Source organism: Mustela erminea, chromosome 7, assembly GCF_009829155.1.
Source record: "Mustela erminea isolate mMusErm1 chromosome 7, mMusErm1.Pri, whole genome shotgun sequence".
In the NCBI taxonomy this organism is placed as follows: domain Eukaryota; kingdom Metazoa; phylum Chordata; class Mammalia; order Carnivora; family Mustelidae; genus Mustela; species Mustela erminea.
Genome location: NC_045620.1, coordinates 14,323,222 through 14,342,479, shown reverse-complemented (window position 1 = coordinate 14,342,479; position 19,258 = coordinate 14,323,222). Strand labels below are relative to the sequence as shown.

The 19,258-nt window shown below is 51.0% G+C and overlaps 4 protein-coding genes across 9 annotated transcripts; 2 read left to right on the top strand and 2 right to left on the bottom strand.

Annotated features, from left to right (window-relative positions):
* The first annotated feature begins 45 nt into the window (after positions 1-45).
* On the top strand, positions 46-9,916 carry ZSWIM3 (zinc finger SWIM-type containing 3). Of its 2 annotated transcripts, none has more exons than XM_032350497.1 (2): positions 46-541; positions 7,521-9,916. In XM_032350497.1, exons 1-2 carry the CDS (start codon positions 387-389, stop codon positions 9,454-9,456), a joined length of 2,091 nt encoding a protein of 696 aa, XP_032206388.1. In that variant the 5' UTR covers positions 46-386; the 3' UTR covers positions 9,457-9,916. The 2 variants fall into 2 exon arrangements, with proteins under 2 accessions (XP_032206388.1, XP_032206389.1); XM_032350498.1 differs by lacking the exon at positions 46-541 and adding an exon at positions 1,025-1,324.
* Positions 556-13,825, top strand: ZSWIM1 (zinc finger SWIM-type containing 1). 5 transcript variants are annotated; one of them, XM_032350504.1, is made up of 2 exons: positions 556-658; positions 12,288-13,825. In XM_032350504.1, the coding sequence occupies exon 2, from the start codon at positions 12,432-12,434 to the stop codon at positions 13,800-13,802; it is 1,371 nt and encodes a 456-aa protein (XP_032206395.1). In that variant the 5' UTR covers positions 556-658; positions 12,288-12,431; the 3' UTR covers positions 13,803-13,825. The 5 variants fall into 5 exon arrangements, with proteins under 5 accessions (XP_032206395.1, XP_032206390.1, XP_032206392.1 ...); XM_032350499.1 differs by lacking the exon at positions 556-658 and adding an exon at positions 11,182-11,324; XM_032350501.1 differs by lacking the exon at positions 556-658 and adding an exon at positions 11,182-11,480.
* A 1,117-nt stretch (positions 13,826-14,942) lies between these two features.
* SPATA25 (spermatogenesis associated 25) lies at positions 14,943-16,958 on the bottom strand. The gene is made up of 2 exons (XM_032350509.1): positions 15,972-16,958; positions 14,943-15,589 (listed from the first exon to the last, which is right to left on the bottom strand). Exons 1-2 carry the CDS (start codon positions 16,090-16,092, stop codon positions 14,958-14,960), a joined length of 753 nt encoding a protein of 250 aa, XP_032206400.1. The 5' UTR covers positions 16,093-16,958; the 3' UTR covers positions 14,943-14,957.
* A 185-nt stretch (positions 16,959-17,143) lies between these two features.
* Positions 17,144-19,219, bottom strand: NEURL2 (neuralized E3 ubiquitin protein ligase 2). The gene is made up of 2 exons (XM_032350496.1): positions 18,305-19,219; positions 17,144-17,355 (listed from the first exon to the last, which is right to left on the bottom strand). Exons 1-2 carry the CDS (start codon positions 19,044-19,046, stop codon positions 17,240-17,242), a joined length of 858 nt encoding a protein of 285 aa, XP_032206387.1. The 5' UTR covers positions 19,047-19,219; the 3' UTR covers positions 17,144-17,239.
* Positions 19,220-19,258: the final 39 nt, after the last annotated feature.

Sequence of the window (19,258 nt, the reverse complement as noted above, 5' to 3'; positions counted from 1 at the left end):
TGAGGAAGCGGAATCCAAGTTGTGATTGGCCAGTGCTCCTGTCAGTCTTCGCGAGAGCCGCCTACCTTTCTCTGGCGACTGGAGGAAATGATTGCCAGTCTGGGCATCCCGCGTATGATTGGGTATGACTGTGAGGGGGCGGAACCCGGGACTGAATAATAAGCGCTGAATGTCATTTCTGCTCCTTCAAATAGCAAAGACGCCCCCAGACCCTCATATCCCTCTCAGTCCTAGGGCTCCTCCTAAGCTCCGTAACAGGCCACTCAGTCGGGACCGACCCTTCAGGCATACTGGACACACGTCAGCCTGTAGGCCCTCATAGTGTGACCTCTGAACCCTTCTATTGATTTTGGGGCCAGCCCCTCGTGTGGGCTGAGGGGGCGGCCATGGAGCTGGGCAGCTGCTTCAAGACCTACGAGGATTTCAAGGAGTGCTTCAGCGCCTACAAAAAGGAGAACAGGTGCTCCTTCATTCTCAGGGACTGCGTTTCCGTCCGCTTCCACAACCTCAACCATGGGACTTCCATCCGCGAGGACATCCTGTAAGGGCGGGGCGGGGCGGGGGCGGGGCAGGAGGGTGAGGAGGGAGCCCGACGGTGCCCTGGAGGGAGGCCTGGAGGAAGAGGGAGTGCGGCTGGGCCCAGGTCTCCAGCAGGCCGGTAAGCACCTGGCCTGTTCCTGGCGAAAAGAGCAAAACCTTCCCACGCACCGCTTTTTGACCACCCACTTCCCCTTCACTCATTCACTCCATTACAGTTTTCCCTGAATTCCCAGAATAGCAGCAATTTGCCCCATTCTTTGAGCACCTGCAGTATTCCTCCTACAAAGTACTGTCTTCACAAATAGATAAAAACGCCTTCGCGATGACTTACTTCATTTTGTTCTCTGGACAAAGCAATTAACGCGGTCGTTGTTGGCTAGTTTGCTCAGGCATTCGTTGGTTCGTTTTGTACTCGGTTCTTGGAGCTTCTGAGATTAACAGCCCTTTTAAAAAAAACACTTTCCGTGCCCCAGGCGTCTTTCCCTGTCGTTGGTGTGCATGATTTACCCGCAGGGCTGTGTGGAGAATTACAGATAAATGCTACTTTTCCCTTTTGGCAGCTGAGAAAACGGGCGGAGAGGCTAAGATAAGGGTTGACAACTCCATTATCTTCAGGGGTCAGGGGAAACAGCGGAAGAAAGTTTAACGGTTAATCTCACCGTTAGAGAAAGAACAATGAAATGACCACAGACCATCGGGTCGTCTTAGCAGGGGCCACGGAGGTGTGACTGGGGCGAAATGGAGAGCAGGCCCGATCTAATGAACTCCAGCTAATGGCCGCCAGGTGAAAATGAAGAGCCGGTGTTGTCAGAACTGGGGGGCAGAAGTCAAAAATCCAGGCTTTGGGTCAGTAGCTCCACTTTATAAAAACTGCAAGTCAGTTCAAATTTGAACACACTCCAAGGGGGCCAGCACAAAGTACTTTATGGGCTCCCTGTCTCAGTTACGTTAAACAGTTAAGGAAGAGGTGAAGAGCTCTTCTGGAGTCCGTTGGACTTCGGTAGTATTCAGCTCAAAATAATCCACATGCCAAAGTGGCAGATCCTGGGGCAGCCTGCCTTTAACCCCATCGGTGGTTAAAAGGAAGAGCTCAGGAGTCCAAAAGACAGGCTTTACCCTAGAGTTTGGGCAAGACTTAATTTCTCTGACCATTTCGTCCTCTGTAAAATGAGGTGGGTGTGGTGAAGAAGAAGAAAATGCGTGTAGGAGCAGAAACGCGGTGCTCTGTAAGTACTCACCGGAGCTGTAACTAGTACATGTTAGAAAGTGGTACTTGGACACAGTACTTCAAGAGGCAAATGCGCTGTGGGAGTTATCACCAAGTGTCCAAAAGTCCCATTCCACTGGGAGATTCTCTGATTTTTATGCCCAGTTTCCCCTCTCATTTTTGTATAGGGCTGTTTTGTTTTTCTTTTTGTTATGTCTTTTTGGGGATTGATAGTCATCAAACAGTCTGTGAAGTAGTCTCCTGTCTCTCTGCATTGCTGTTCAGTGTAATAGCTACCTTTTTGGGGACATTTGTTTGGACCACATTCCACACACTCTCCTAAGTACTTTACTTGCATTGTTTTTATTTAATCCTCATCACACTCTTTGAACAAGGCTTTTATTATCTGGGTTTTCATTTTCCATGTGTGCATAGTCACAAGGCCCGGTAGGAAAGCAGATGTCATGCAAAACGCTTGCTAATAAACCAGGCACTAATAAAATTAGTCACTACTAAATAATGTCCTGCTTATCCCGACCGGTCCCATTAGCGTCTTTGGCACTCAGTTTCTGGCCAGTCAATAGATGTCGTAAACATCAGGATAACACAATGGAGATAAAACTAAGTGCAAACTGAAATTACACATCTCCCAAGAGCTGTAGGGCTTAGTGAAGTCTCTGAAAGTAATGAGTGAGAATTCCTTCCACCACTCTCAGCCTGACACCTGGGAACAAAGGAAGAAGGGAAATGACAAGGCTGGTGATGTGATAGGAATTTGACAAAGGATATGCGTAATAAAGAAATTAGACCCTTGGGAAGTCTGATAAAGCCCAGGAATGTTTCCCTAAAATTGACCTTTCCATATTGTAAGATTGAGACAGTGAATGAAGTATCACAGTGTTTGGGGAGAATGCACCAGGAAAAACAAAAACAAAAACCAACAGTTGACACTGTAAGTCATGCTTTGATTATTTTAAGAATTGGTATATGCTTAAAAAAAAAAAAAAAAGAATTGGTATATGCTGCCATTATAACCTACATTTTGTTAAATATAATATATTTTAAAGATTCTTATTTATTTGTCAAGAGAGAGCACAAGCAGGGGGAGCAAGCAGGCTCCCTCTGAGCAAGGAGCCCAATGCGGGACTTGACCCCAGAACCCTGGGATCATGACCCTAGCCAAAGGCAGACACTTAACAGACTGAGCCACCCAAGTGTCCCTGTATTTTCTTAACTGTTTAAGTGATCTCTATACCCAACATGGGGCTTGAACTCCCTACCCTGAGATCGAGTCACATGCTCTTCAACTGAGCCAGCCACATGCCCCTAAATATAATTCAAACTTCACAATTCAGTTCCACTGAAATCTTTTTTTCCCACTCTTACTATGATACGTTATTTCTGGGGGATGTTTTTGGCTGCAATTAACTGAAAACTCTGACTCAAAATGGCTTATTTCTTAGAAGCCTAGAGGGGGGCCTTGGAAGGTGAGTTTCCAAGGCCCAGGCTTTTTATGTCTCTCCACGCTGCGGTCCTCAGGTCCCAGCTTTGCCTGCAGGAAGGCTCCCACATGGCACAAATGCAGGAGTCATGTCCAAAGGGAAAAGCCTTCCTTGGTTTCCTACAGATTTCCTATCATTTTCCTTCTCCAGAATTGGGCCAGTAACCCTGCCCATTCCTAATGAGATTACTTTAATTGGCTTAGACAAGCCCTGAAGTACTTAGCTCTGTGCGGGAGGAATGGCAACCCAAATTAAGTTAGCCTTCTGTTAGAATGAAGAAGGTGCTAAAGGCTGTTGAATTAGCAACCCACAGGTGCACTCACAGCCTTTTACATGAATTCAATTTTAGTGGTTCTGGATGGTTTTGGATGAGGTACTGACTTTTCATAGACAGTACTCTTGTGATTTCTGTATTTACAGATAAGGATTTGGAGGCTCAGAGGAAGTGAAATGACTTGTCCAGGCTCACACAGCTAGTACTTGTGGTAGAGTTGGAACTTAAAAGATCTTCTGACTCAGAATCTTGTTGCTAACTCAAGTTATATTGTCTAAAATGGCTTTACCCCACCCATAAAAATCCTGTTCATTGCTGAAGGTATGATTTAAACACCACAACACAAATCTTATGTAAAATTAATCAAAAGCCTTAGTTAATCTGTACCAGTCCCCAGAGAGTGAATCACTCTTTGTTCAGTATGTTGCTTATACTTCTCTTTAACCAGTCACTTAATGTTGATTTCACTGGCTACCTATGTGAGCCTCTCTCTGCTCACTAGACTTAGAGAGTGGAGACTATCTAATTATGGTGTTGCCCTGTGAACCACTAGTGTTCAGTACCTAACAGGACTTGGTAATTGTTTGAAATTCAACAAAGAACTTTTTCAGAGTCATAGTTAGGAAAAGGAATAGTGCTAGGACCAGAAGCGTTCCATCAGAACACTCCCAGTGGTCTTCCTGGTATACTTCTCATGTTCTAGGAGGATAACTTCCTGTGCTCTGCAGTCAATCATTTAACATTCATTTGGTACTCGGGCTTCGTGCACCTGGTGTGTGCTAGCTGTGGGATGAACAGTGGGAGCACACTGGCAGCGCTGTCCAGGAGGGAATGCAAACACCGACAAAGTGGATGGGAAGCAAGGCTGGCTGACTCCCTCCAGATCCTGGTTGAGCAGTCTCAGATAAAAGCAGTAAGGGAGATTCAGAAAGGTGTGAAACCTTGTGCCTGTCTTCAAAGGAGTGATAAGCCGCGAGATAATTAAATACAGATTAAAACAACTTGGCAGTGCTCAAAGTTCTTAACAAAAGATTTGTATACTTGGCTGTAGGTAGATTATGTCTCAATTAAAAAGATGAAATGAAGCAGGGGAAAATACAGGCTTCAACCTACTACCCATGATGTTTGAAATGCATGATGACAACATGAATTTTATGTTTAGAGATCTTTAAGGAAGTTAATTGAACCCAACTAGTTGTTGAGGGTCAAGTTGATGAGGGTAAGAATGAGTATTCTGTGAAAGGAGAGAGATTTTGAAAGTGGACAGGCAGTATAAGGGTTAATTACACAGACTGTTGGCAAGCAGGCTTAGTTCAAATCTCAGATTGGTATCCTTAAGAACATTTTTAAGCCTGTTTCCCCATCTGTAAAATGAGGATAATAGAACCTCTTTCCTAGTCTAAAATGGTGCATGTTAGGGGCTTAATATAGCCTGGCATATAAAATCTTAATACATGTAGTACTGGTAGGAAAGCATGTAAACGGATTGTTAACGTATTGGGTATCGATGTGGAAAAGGAGGAGTTAAAAAGAATGCCAAGGTTTCTACCCTGGGAGGTACAGTCAGTCATTAATGGAACCAGGAAAGATGTGAAAGACCTTTCTGGTTGGGGTTCACCAGTGTCTTTTTTTGAACTAGCCTAATAAACATGCACTAAGAGCACATGAAGTCGATCTAATTTGATGAGCTAGGGCTCTGCTAAGGTGTTGAGCCAGCAAAAGGGTAGGGCCCCGAGTATGGGCTCGGGGAAGTCTTCCCAGAAACGATGATGGTTGCATGTAGTCAAGGATGAGTAAACTTGGAGATGAAGGCGGGTGGGAAGGGCATTCCAGAGAGAGACAAACACAAGCAAAGGCAGAGGGGTGAGACCCAGCACAGTGAATCCATGAAGCTGTAGACAGTTTGTGTTTCTAGGGCACAAAAAATAAGATGGTGAAGGGGTGGGAAAGAAGGGGCTGCCGAGATGGGCAGAATCCAATCCTCAGTCACCACTGACTGGCCTTGCCATGCTACTAGGCTGCTCCAGCCCCTACCTGGCCTGAGCTCTGGGGATAGTGTTGCCGCCCTGTGCAGGCAACAGGTGCAGGCATTTTCAGCCATGGACCCCTCCACCCTGTTATTGCAGGCCTGACATATCCTGTTTTTCTAAGCTTATTCCACGGGGTGGGCAGACAGGACCAGCTAGATTAGAGTGTTTGGAAAAGGGTTAGTGAGGTGCCCAGGCTGTGTCACTCATGCCAGGGGCTGAGATTTTTTTCCCCCTTTCCTGGTGGCTAGGACACTCCCTGAGGAGGCAGGGGTGTGACCCATCCCACCCACGGTCCATGCGTCATTTATCAGAACATCTTTGATAAGCATCTGTTAAAAGAAGAGCATTGTGTTAGGTGCTTGAAATACACTGAGAAATAACTCCGTCCTGCCACTTGATGACAGCCCCATCCAATTGTAAAGGTACTTTATAAACACCCAAGAGAACGTCACAAGGCATAGGAGTTGTAATAACAGCAGCAGGCTTTTATTTAGCATAAATAAAAGGCTGAACCAGGCTCTGGGCTAAATATTATATCTGAGTCTTACTTAACCCTCATAACAATCTTTTTTTTTTTTTTTTTTTTAGATTTTGTTTTTAACTAATCTGTACACCCAACACGGGGTTTGAACTTACAACACCAAGGAAAGAGTTGCACGCTCTACCAACTGAGCCAGCCAGGCATCCCTAATGTTCATAACATTCTTAATAAAATAGTCTCCTTTTATGACTAGGAAACTGCACACAGAGGGTAAAGTGACTTGCCCAAGGTCATAGAGCTTCTGAGTGGTGGAGCCCTGAATACCCAGGCAGTTAGTCTCCCGCATCTCCACTGTTTACTGCCACCCAGAGAAGTTTTTAAGCCTTTAATGTTAAATAAATGCTATGAATTGAGAAAAGGGAGCAGTTAACTGGTTGAAGACATCCACAAAGCCTTCCTGGAGAAGGTGGGACCTGATTTGGCCTTGAAGCATGGGTCGAGCGGGGATAGGAAAAGAGTAAATTATCAATTTAATCACCCCTCTCCTATGAATCTTCACTATCCGCCTAGAATGGTAAAGCTGACAGGGACCTGAAGATCATCTGACCCAGGGGTTCTCAGACTCTCGTAGGATTTGGACATTTTTGTTTAAGTAAAAGAGAGATGAATAGAGATGTTTCCTGTGAGAGAGGGCCACTTGTATCTTTACTGTCTGGAGGAAGAGAAGGCAAAGGCAGGAACGAAGGGGAAGTTTTTTTTAAAGGTTTTATTTATTCATTTGACAGAAAGAGACAGCGAGAGAGGGAGTACAAGCAGGGGGAATGGGAGAGGAAGAAGCAGGCTTCCCCGGATGCCGGGCTCAACTCTAGGACCCTGGGATCATGACCTCAGCCGAAGGCAGACGCTTAATCACTGAGCCACCCAGGTGCCCCCAAAGGGGACATTTTAAACGTGAGGAGCCAGCTGGCCCTTTGCTACTGCCTGTTGTCTGTTTTCCCTCGTGTCTTGCCTGACACTGAATCATTGGGAACTACAGATGGGCCATAGAGGGTGAATGAAAGGAGCGGGGCTTAGAACTGAGGATGCTGAAAACGAATGCCTTGTTAGTTGGACAGGGTCTTGATAAAAGAGTCGAACACTGTGGGATTGGAGTGTGAGTGTCCGTCTCCCTTCCCTGCATCCCACACTGCCTCGTGATCTCTGGGACACATACCAGCCACTGTATCCGTATGGGGTCTTGTCTTTTTTTTTTTTTTTTTTTAAGATTTTATTTACTTGAGAAAGAGAGCACACAAGAAGAGGGAGAAGCAGGCTCCCTGCTGAGCAAGGAGTCCAAGGTGGGACTCGATCCCAGGACCCCAGGATTATGACTTGAGCGGAAGGCAGACCCTTAACTATCTGAGCCACCCAGGCGTCCCCAGGGTCTTGTCTTATAAGAGAAAGGGGCAGGCAGCACCTTTCTCACTGTCACCTCTGCCTTCTCTAGATACATGCAGGTGAAATTTGTCTGTATTCGGACTCAGTCAAACAGGAAGAGAACCTCAAAGGCGGACATGTGCCCAGCGTACTTGCTCCTGCGATATAATGAGAAACTGGATAGACTGTTCATCAGTGAACTCAACACCCAGCATATCCATGTTGACTCCAAACCTGCAGGTCCTAGAGGAGACACCGCTGACAAATCTCAAAAGACAGTGTGCCTGCAGAAACCCCAGCCTGAGAAGTCTGCTATCAAGAAAGACCTTGACTTGGCCGAGAAGTCCCCCATTGAACCATCATTTTGCTTAGATAAGGCCCAAGTACCCTCAAAGCCAGAGCAGGAGGGCATCACTCCTTCTGACCTGGCCCAGATAGCAAAAGTGATGAAGAACTTTCTTAAGGTGGACGAGGGTTCCATGGCCTCTCTCAGCGTGGGCAACAGCCAAGACCTGGACCGGCTCAGCTTCCAGAGCAGCAAGATGAGCGATCTGTTCATCCGCTTCCCAGAGAATCTCTTGCTACACCGGGTGGAGAATGCCCAGGGCCACATCCTTTATGCTTTCTTGGTGGAGAACAAGGAACGAGAGGGTCGCGTGGTACACTTTGCTGTGCTTCAGGCTGAGACCGCTACCTCCGTGGCCAAGATGCTGAGTATCTTCACAGAGTTCAACTCCGATTGGCCCAAGGTCAAGGTGGTGTTTGTGGACCCGTCCTTCCCTCACCGAGCCATCCTGCAGGAGATCTTCCCTGCTGCGCGTATCCTCCTCTCCATCTACCACACCACCCGGCTCCTGGAGAAGAAGTTGCATCGGAGTTCAGCAAATCCATCCTTTAAAAGGCTCATGAAGGAAGCCCTGCGGGAGGCCGTGTTTGTCACCTCTGACGCCAGCCTCCAAAATCTCCGTCAGATGTCCCAAGCCGTACTAGATGAGCAGCTCTTCGGCTTCCTGCAGGCCCACTGGTTCTCCTGTGAACTGCTCTGGTACATGCACGTGAGGAAAGGCCTGCACGCATGTAACACGTATATGGACAGCCTAGACGTGGTCACCAGCAAGGTGTCCAGCCTCTTCCGGGAACAGCAGTCTCTGCCGGACTGCATCCTCCGCTTTGTGGATTATATAGACTTCTTTAATACCAAAGGCTTGAAGAACGTGCCCACAGCTCCTCCCAAGTTAAAGAGAGCCCGGCCAGCCAGTGTGCCACCAAAGCCCAAGAAGGCATTCGGAGCCTGTTGGGGGAGCCTCCCCAGGCTTGCTGTGGAAGAGCCCAAGTCAGGCGCACAGCGGGTGGAGCTGGAGCAGCAGCCACAGGTGCGGCCCTCCCAGGGCGGCATGCTAGATGCCTTGCACGGCAGTGGCTCCCAACTGGCCTATAAGCTGTGCCAGAACGAGTGGGAGGTGGTACAGAACTCCACTCACCTGGTGGACCTGGCTGGCTCCTCGGTGGACATTCAGCTACTAGAGGATTCTCACCAGGTGAGCAAAGACGGCCGTAGCTGCAGCTGTTCCTTTCAACGCTGGTACCACCTGCCATGCCGGCACATTTTGGCCCTGCTGCACACCAGCCAGAAGCCCGTGGGAGAAGCCATGGTGTGCCGCCGGTGGCAGAAGAGGTACCAGCACCTCCTTGGGCCCAGTGGGGAGCTCCGGGACCCTGTCATGGTCCTAAACACAGGCCAGCCTGGGAAAGAAGGACGGAGTGACATGATTCAGGACCTAAGTAGGGAGCTAGCAAACCTGCTCATGCAGACCGAGGGGCCAGAGCTGGAGGAGCGCTGTTCCACCCTGCGCAAGATCGTGGACATCTGGGCGGACCCCTGCCAGCCGCCTGAGCCCAGTCAGCAGCCAGAGGACTTCAAGGATGTGGGCCGCCTCCCTTTCCTCTGGGGAAGGCCAGAGGAAGGGGAGGGCCTCCCTCTCACTGGAGCCATGATTCACAACTGAAGCACTGGACCACAGACCCCTCTCCTTGGAAGTCTGGGAACTCAAGGCAGGCAGGACATGCCAGGGGTCAGCATTTTCACCAGTGTCTTCCTAGGTAGGGCTAGGAAGATTGTTACAAGAGGGGGAAGAGGAACCCCACTGTGTGACAGTCCTTTGAATCCACCCCTTTTCTGCCCTACCTTTGTCATTCCTCCAGAGCCTCCTAATGTGTCAAGGCCAAAGTTATCTTCGTGCTGAAAGGTCACCCCTCTTTCTGCCCTGACTCCTGAGATCAGATATTACTACCATTAGAGAGATGAACTCCTGCCCAGGATTGGGTGAGACAAAATACACCTGGTAAAAGGACCTATTTTCAGGGACAAAGGGACAGGGTGATCCTTGACTGTTGCTGCTCTTTACAAAGATTCTGTTATTTGTACTTATTTTTATTCATGTTAAATAAAAGTTGTGGGGTTTTGTTTTTTTTGTTTGTTTGTTTTATTTGACTGAGAGAGATCACAAGTAGGCAAAGAGGCAGACAGAGAGAGAGGGGGGAAGCAGGCTTCCCGCTGAGCAGAGAGTCCGATGTGGGGCTCAATCCCAGGACCCTGAGATCATGACCTGAGCCGAAGGCAGAGGCTTTACCCACTGAGCCACCCAGGCACCTCTGTGTTGTTTTTTTTTTAAATAAAAACAAAGAAGCAGGTGAAATGCGTGCTGCCTGAACAGGGAAGGAATGTAATGGAGGTTGTAGAGTGCAAAGCACGTGATGCCTTAAATTCAAAGTCTTAGCAGTCCACCACCAACTTAATCCTCTTCCTACCAATCAAGGCTTCAACACGGATTTCAGGCTGCCTAGAATTCTAGTAGGAGGAAGTCAAATAGATGTGGGGCAGGGGGAAACCTAAACCCAGATTCCACTGCCTATATTTGCTGGGGGACTGTGGGCAAGTTTCTGATTTCTTTAACCCCGGGCTTCTCATCTGTAAAGATAAGTGTTGGTCAGTTCTAATCCCAATATACCCTCTAGATTTATATAAACAGAGCATTTTCCTTCCAGTTCTAAGCCCCAGTATGGGCTTCTGTTGTTGCTAGTTAATAGTTTTAATCACTTAAAACCTGGGAGCTACCCGGCTTTCCCAGATGTCCTCTTCAGGGGAACCGAGGTCAAAGGTGGCAGGCAGTCTTGGCTCCTGCACTGGACTGCCATGACCTCAAGTCACAGGACCATTCTGGATCTGTTTCTTCTGTAAAACACTGGAGGGGGTGGGGCTAGTCGACACAAGGTTCAGCTCTCATAAGGAGATCTGGATTTCCTCAACAGTTATGGCTGGGCCCCTGACCCCTGGTGGAGAAGTCAGAATCTGAGACCTGGGCCCCAGTTTCCCCATCAGGCCGGAGACAGTACAAGCCCATAGCCACCCTTTCCCACCCCCAACCCCTCGGGAGGAGGTTGGAATTTGACCATAAAAGAAAGAAAAATCCATAAAGCACTGCTATTTATTTTCCTTTTTCATTTTCGGCCTCGGAGGAGTTTCCATAGTAACACAGCCTTCCAGAGTCTTCTTCCCCCCTCCCTGCCCCCTCCCCGCCCCCCCTACAGACGCGGGGCTTCGGAGTCCAGCCTCAGGGCTCAGGCTCGCGTGGATGCTACTGTCCTCGGGCTTTCATTGGTTACCGCCAGCCGAGCCCCTCGTAACCCTAGGAACAGCACCCGCCCACAAATCGCCGGGCTATGATTGGTCTAATCCCCCCAAACCGAACGCGAACTCTTCAGGCCATTGGCCCAAGTCACGGCGAAGCTGGTGCCGCGGTTGGTGAGCCTAGAGGTCAGTCAGAGTCAGAGGCAGGGTCAAATAGGGAGAAATGGCGACGGAGCCAGGCAGTGGGTGAGTGATTCTGAAGGGTGGAGGTGTGAGGCGATTGATGATGGTGGTCAGCCGTGACACAGCTCCCAAAGGGGTGGGAGGTTGACTTCTCTTCTGGCTCCGGCCGGACTCCGAATGGGAATGTCTGATACCTACATCCTCCCACCCGGGTTAGAGGTGAGAGGTCAGAGGCCGCGTCCCCACTCTGGTGTTTGGACCTCAGGTACTCGAAAGCAGTCAGGATCCCGAACCAAAGACTCAGCTTCCAGCTACTTATGGAGTAATGGTGGGAAAGCCACTTAACCTCTTTGAACCTCAATTTCTCATCTGTAAAATGGGGATAGTTACCGGGTTTGGGGCCAAATAGACGAAGCTTTTAAACACAGTACTGCAGTTAATAGAGGGGTTTATGGAGAGGCAGGAGAAGCCAAGCACATGTGATAGCTCCTGTGCGTGGTTCAAGGGCTTGAGGCTCCGGAAGAGTCACTGACTTGCCTAGAATCATACAATTTGGGGCGCAATTAGGTTCTCATATATATACTAGGACCAAATGGAAGAATGGATGCCAAGCGGTAATCTGTAAATATAAAGTGCTAAACAAATATTTAAAAAGATATCTAGGGGGGTGGGGAGGCCATATGCACCTCCACCCCTCACACCCACTTAAATCTCTGAGAACTGAATCTTTCCATGCCCAGCTTATCAGTTAGGTCTCAGCTACAATGTCGTCCTCTCTCCCCACCAAGAGACGCCTTCCCTTCCCGCCTTAGCTAAATTTCTCTCCCTCTCCCATCTTACTGTCTACCTGTTATCCAGTTTTGTGCTCTCTGCAGCCTTCACTGCCTGTTATATCTTTATCTGTTTACATGTTTATCATGCATCTCCCCCAGAACAGTGCTGATCCACAGTAAGCAATATTATCTGGATGAATAACTGAGGCGCTAAGCCCCTACTGTCTCCTTAAGATTCTGTTCCTCTCCATAGGCGCATCTTTGGAACAAGATCGGGGAACTACATCCCAGCCTCACGCTTCAGCTTGCTTGGAGCTTGAGACCTTGAGAGTCCTGGACAGCAGTCTTGCAGAGAAAGTATTTTGACCTTGGCATCTAGACGTCTCCCCTCTCCCCCATGGCCCTGACAATGCTGAATGAGTTCCTGATTGAGGACCCAAACCCACCTATGCTGCTGTATCAGGTTAGCAAGACTGCTCAGTTAGATACCCTCAACTACCAGAGCTGCTTTATGCAAGGGGTCTTTGCCCATTTCCCTGAGATCTTATTTATCCACCGGACCTATAACCCAACGGGCAAGGTGCTATATACCTTCCTGGTAGATGGACCTCGGGTGCAGCTGGAGGGTCATCTGGCCCGGGCAGTCTACTTCGCCATTCCAGCCAAGGAGGATGCTGAAGGCCTGGCCCAGATGTTCCAGGTGTTCAAGAAGTTTAACCCAGCATGGGAGAGAGTCTGTACCATCCTGGTGGATCCGCACTTCCTCCCACTACCCACCCTTGCTATGGAGTTCCCCGCAGCTGAGGTCCTGCTCTCAGCCTTTCACATCTGTAAGTTCCTCCAGGGCAAGTTCTATCAGCTGTCCCTCGAACAGCCTGTGGAGAGGGTGCTCCTCAGTGCCCTGCAGAGCACAATGTGCTCGGCCACCGCTGGCAACCTGAGGAAGCTGTATACACTCCTGAGCAGCTGCATCCCTCCAGCCCGGCTGCCGGAGCTCCACTCCCACTGGCTGCTCAATGACCGGATCTGGCTGGCGCACCGCTGGCGAAGCCGAGCTGAGAGCAGCCGCTACTTCCAGGGCCTAGAGGTCACCACCCGCATCCTCAGCCAGCTCTTCGGTACCACCCCCTGTGTGGAACAAGGCATGGCCTCTCTGCTCCGGTACATGCAGCAGAATGCGGGAGACGAGGCGAGCTTCAGCCTGGGCCTGACTCCCCAGAACAGTCACGCCCCCTTAGACATCAGCCCAGAAAGCCCCAAAGTGGAGCGGCTGGTAGAAGCCCGCATCCAGCACTCCCTCAATGCCATCTGCACGGGGCCGGCCGCCCAGCTCTGTCTGGGGGAGCTTGCTGTGGTCCAGAAATCTGTGCACCTCGTCAGTTCCGGCTCAGAGAAGGTGAACATCCAGATCCTGGAGGACACCCATCGGGTGCAGCCCCAGCCCCCTGCCAGCTGCAGCTGCTACTTTCACCAGGCCTTCCACCTGCCCTGCCGCCACATCCTGGCCATGCTCAGTGCTCGCCACCAGGTGCTTCAGCCCGACATGCTGCCTGCCCAGTGGACAGCAGGCTGTGCTGCCAGTCTAGACAACATTCTGGGCAGCAAGTGGAGTGAGACGCTGGATAAGCACTTGGCTGTGGCTCTCCTCACCGAGGAGGTGGGTCAGCTCTTGCAGCACTGCAGCCAGGAGGAGTTTGAACGGAGGTACAGCACCCTGCGGGAGCTGGCCGACAGCTGGATCGGCCCTTATGAGCAGGTCCAACTCTGATTACCTTCCATGCCCAGAGATGCTCATGCACACATACCCGCTCACATCCACCCCTACATGCACAACACACACTCACACTATTCTACTTCCGTGGGCCTTCCTTCCAGGAAAGGACAAGGGTCTTCTATTCTACCGTGGCCTGTTAACCTAAAATGTGTCTAGTTCCTAAGACAAGAGTCAGCAAACCCTTTCTGTAAAGGGCCTGGCAGTAAATATTTTAGACTTTGCTGGCCATGGTCTCTGTTGTATATTCTTGGTTTGGTTTTGTTTGGCAGCCTTTTCAAATGATTAAAAACCATTCTTAGCTCAAGGGCCTTAGAAACAGGTGGCCCTGCTCTAGGATAAGATACTGGGTGGAGATCAGGGGCGGGGGCTTGGTAACAGCTTCCCCAGTCATTAGATGACTCACCTGACCCACAGAGGAGAGGAGGTGGATCCCAGCCTTTGTTCCCTGGCCCCCACAGGGGGGTCATTAAAGTCACATTTGCCTATTCCAGCCCTCGTCTCATTTTGTATCTTCTAGAAGACAGCAGAGCAAATATCATGGAAAGAATAGACTTTGGAGTCTGCCACTACGTGCAAATCCCAGTTCTTTCAATGCCTGATTTTTGAGGCCTAGTTGTACCTTTTACTAGCTCTGGGACATCAGGCAAGTCACCCCTCAAAAGGCTCGATCTGTTCATCTGTAAAAATGGATATCCTCCCAGCACTGATGAGATTAAAGGAGAGCCTGCCTGTAATGGGCCCATGACCAGTGGGCGCTCAAGTGTTCATCTTCCTTCCTTGACACTCGTCCCATCACTTGCCCTCAGCTGGCTGGGAAATGTCAGGCAAGAGGAAAATTCACGTTGCCTAGGACTTTGTATCACAATCTTGATCAAATCCTGAAACAAGACAAAAGAGGCCTCCACTCCAAGCGGGGGGGGCCCCCTACCTCAGGTGATTTTCATTGTTACTACTCTGAGAAGTCCTGTCTCCTGACTTACTGGCATCTGGGGAAAGTTCCTGGGTCTGGGCCCTGATGAAAGACTTGTATTGACAAGAGTGGTTCATACCACCACCCTATCCCCATCTGTGTCACAGGCACTCCCAATTCTGTCTGCCCAAAAACCATACAGAGAAGCTGCCCTGTGCGTCTGGTGCTATTTCATCCAGCTACAAGCAGGAGCCAGGAGGCTGGCCTCTCCTGGATCTCATGAGGGGCATTTGCCCAGAGGCTGTGTGGGCACGGGCCTGCTCCCACCGCGCCCCCTCCGCGGTCCCCTCTGGCTCCGGATGGGCCATCATGAAAGCTTGAGCCGCCCGGATCAGGTCCTCTTCCCGAAGCCCTGGGACAGGCACGGTGGGGATGCCTGCGATCATCATGGCCAGGGTAAGGATGCAGATATCAGGCTGGGAGCCGGCCTCCTTCCCCCCTGCCTCAGAGGGCATCGGTAGAACCCCTGGTGACAGCCCACACAGCAGCAGGGGCCCAGGCCTGCTGGGGCCACCCAGGCGGGGAGCTCTGCTTCTGGAGCAGCCATCCTCCCAGCCCAAGCTCTCCGGCTGCCTTGCGAGGGGGAATCTGTGGTTGTATCGGCCATAATCCTTCCGCTGCAGTGTCTCCCAGCCAGCCCCCCCAGGGCAGCCCCTGGCTTCCGGCACTGCCAGGGCTGGGCCCCAGGCCTGGGCAACAGGAGCCACCTGCTCAGCTTTCTGGCTCACTGGGCCTAGTCCACCAGAGGCCACCACCACTGGCTCTATAGGACTATAGAGGCCAAGGGATGAGCCTGGAGAAGTAGCCCCACCTGTAGAGACAGGAACGAGATGGAATGTTACTCTCGGTGTCTTTCGGGAGGCCCTGAGGGGCAGGGCACAGAAGCAGAGTACTGGAAACAGGAGTGATTAAGACCAGCCCAACAGGGCTGTCTAGTGGTTGGGAACTAGGTGTTTTACTCATATCCGCACCCCCGGTCTCCAACACTGAGTAGGTAATGGAGAAGTGTTTGTTGAATGAATGAGTGAGCAGGTAGCTACTGGCAAGACCTTTCAGAATGGCTTTCTTCAGAGAACTGATTCCAGGGCCAGCCCAGAAACGTCCAGCAGAACCCCCACCTCCCCAGAGCCAGGAAAACAAGTTCTCAGGGAAAGTTGTGATGCCCCCTCCAGTTCCAGGAGCCCCTCTCTCACCTTGACTGGAAGGCGGAAGACCTTGATGAGTTTGTGGAGACATGAAATAGGACATGGCGGCCGCAAAGCCCCCGTTTGTGAGGGAACAGTCCTCTGCCTCCTGTCCTACCCCTTCCACCATTCTAGAATGTCACCTCATAGTCCCTCCCCTTTACACCTGGAACCCACCTCATAGCACTGACCTGTTCATTCTAGAACCTGTATATGACAATAGCATGGTGTTAAAAGAGTGCTGGACCAGGAACAGGACATTCTAGGTTCTTACCTCTACCTTGGGCAAGTCACTTGGATAATTTTGTTCTTTGATATTCTCCTCTGTAAAATGGAAGTAATGATACTCACTTCCTCACCAGAAGTCGTGAGCATTAAATGAGATTATCTGTCATGGAAGCAAATGATCAGAGATACCAATAAAGAAGCGAGTGCTTTGTGCTCTGCAGTATGAGAAGGAGGGCTCTGCCCTCATTCATTTGCTGTGTGACTTCAGAATACATTCCTGTCTTTAGGCTTTGGTTTCCCATCTGCAGAATGAAATCGCTGGTCCAGAGTGTCAAACTGGGATGGACATTAAATTCTTTGGGGAGCGCTCAGAAATCTGATGCCCAGCCTTGTCCCAGACCAATTAAATCCGAACCCCTGGGTCAGACCCAGTTAGTATTAGTCCCTCAAGTGTTTATACTATATGCCAAAGTCAAGACCTCTATTCTAGGGGAATGCTCCTCAATCCTGGCTGTACATTAGAATCTCTGGGGAGCTTTTACAAAAGAACAACGTCTAGGCCTAATCCTCCAACAATCAGAATGGGAATCTCTGGAGATGGGTTTGGGGCATCAGCTCTCCAATGTATCCCAGATAACCCTAATGAGCAGCCCGACTAGGAATGCTGGTCTAGGTGATGTCTATAATGCTGTCTAGGGGCGCCCGGGTGGCTCAGTCAGTGAAACATCTGCCTTCGGCTCAGGTCATGATCCCAGGGTCCTGGGATTGGAGCCCCACGTTGGCTCAGCAGGGGAGGCTGCTTCTCCCTCTCCTTCTGCCCCTGATCATGTGCTCTCTCTCAAATAAAATCTTAAAAATAACTAAATAAAATGCCCTGTCTTGCTCTGACCTGCTGACTCTCAACATTTCTACAAGTGCTGCTAATGGGCTTCCAGGGCAAGGAGACCGTCCAGTGATGGGTGTCAGCATCAGCTGTGTTTATTTCCAGGCCTGGCCGGCTCTGGGGCCAGGACATGCTCGTGGCCCAGTTCTAGGGCCGCTGCAGGCCTTTACTCGTACTTGCAGAAATCCTTAAGTCCTTTTGGCAGGTGGAGCCCATCAATGGCCAACCGGTGCACCACGCTCCTTTGGATGACCAGGCGGCAGAGAGTCTGCAGGGACGGCACTGTGGAAAGAAGGCTGTCAGAGGCAAACTTAACTGGAGGGGCATCTGAGGCTGAGACCCAGAAGACCTAGGTCCTGGTTCTCCTTTTGTCATTAACTTGGGCAAGTCCCTTCTGCTTTCTAGGTCCAGCCTGCATCACAGGCTGTTCATGTGGTTGACATAGCACCTCTTTCAAAACCTCCACAATGCTGCAGCCCTGTTTCTATTGGAACCCCTCTTAGCAGTTGCTGGGGGCAAAGGCAGTGTGCCTGACTCACCTGTGCCCACCCAACATTCCAGCACAGGTCTGACACAAGAGTGGGTTCTAGTTCACTGAATTCATAAAATGATCAGAGGTATAAATAAAGGGCTTAAGAAGGCTAGGGGCGCCTGGGTGGCTCAATGGGTTAAAGCCTCTGCCTTCGGCTCAGGTCATGATCCCAGGGTCCTGGGATCAAGCCCTGCATCTGGCTTCCTGCTCAGCAGGAAACCTGCTTAACCCCCACTCTTTGCCTATTTGTGATCTGTCTGTCAAATAAATAAATAAATCTTAAAAAGTGGGGGGGCTTAAGAAGGCTATAAAGGACCAGATCGCACGAACAATCTGGAGCCTATGATGCCTTTCAACCGGTATGCCCAAATCCAGGAGCATTTGTCTAATAAGAGAGCACACAACTTCCAAGGCAGCTCAGGTGTGAGTTTAGGTTAATACAGCCCTAGGTTAATACAGAAAACACTGGCAAAGCAAGCAACCTAATAGATCACAGCTGAGATGGCGAAACGGAGGCCCAGAGCCAGGCAGTGACTTGTTCAAGATCCCAAGCAAAAGCAGAATTTCAAGTCTGATGCCTTAACTTCTACACTAAGGCTGGACAAACGGAAGTCTTGCTAGCTGGAGTGAGAATTCTAGCAAATTCCTGTTCCCACACTGGGCCAGGAGGGGTCGCTGCTCAGGGGGTGGGATACCTACAGCCATACTCGAGCTGGACCAGGCGCACGCTCTTGGTGGAGGCAAACACGTCCACCACTGCGTAGAGAGGCTGGGCGGCTGGCAGCCCCCGGGCGCTAGGGCCCATGTCCTCGCCGTTGATGATGATGTGCATGTCGGCAGTGCCGTCCGGGCGTGGGCAGAAAAGGACGCCCAGGCGGCTGCGGCGCGCGGTCGGTGGCAGCACGTTCAGCTCATACAGCTGATCCAAGAGGTGGCTGTAGAGCCCGGGCCGGCTGCGACCCACCAGGCGGTCGCGGGGAATGCGAAACTGCTCGATGCACAGATACGGTTCCACCAGGAGGGCTGGGGGGCGGCTGGGGGCCAATGCCTCTGCCTCCGGGCGGTCCTCCCGGGGCACGCGGTTGTGATGGCGCGTAATGGCGAAGACCCAGGTGTGGCCGAGGCTGACTAGGTCGGGCAGCGAAAACTCGGGCACGGAGGCCAGAGTGGCGGGGTCTAGCGCGGTCAGGCCGAGGCGCAGGTGCCCGCACCAGCCCAGCTCTTTCTCCTCGATCTCGACCAGGAATACCTGGCCCGGGGCCAGCGGCTCGCGACTGAAGCATACGCCGTGAGCGAAACTCTCCACGCGTGTGGCCCGCGTCCCGGAGAGGTCCACGCGGATGTTGGCACCGTGCACCTGGTGGAAGCGGGTGGGACAGGGCTCGGGACGCGCGGATCTCCAGGCCGCTCCCAAGTCCACGGGGTCGGAGACAGCAGCCATCTCCCGGCCACAAGACAGGCCAGCGGGCGCCGGGGGCTATTTTGGGAGGCGTGCTCAGAGGGTGACCGCGGGGGCACCAAGTAAGGTAACCGTCCCATCCCCCCGACTGCCCTTCCCGAGGCTCTGCCCTGGGGTCCTAGCGCCGCTTGCTCAGCCATCCCGCTTGGACAGGGGCCCACCGGGAGGCCGAGGGATCCTGGCCGCCCACATCT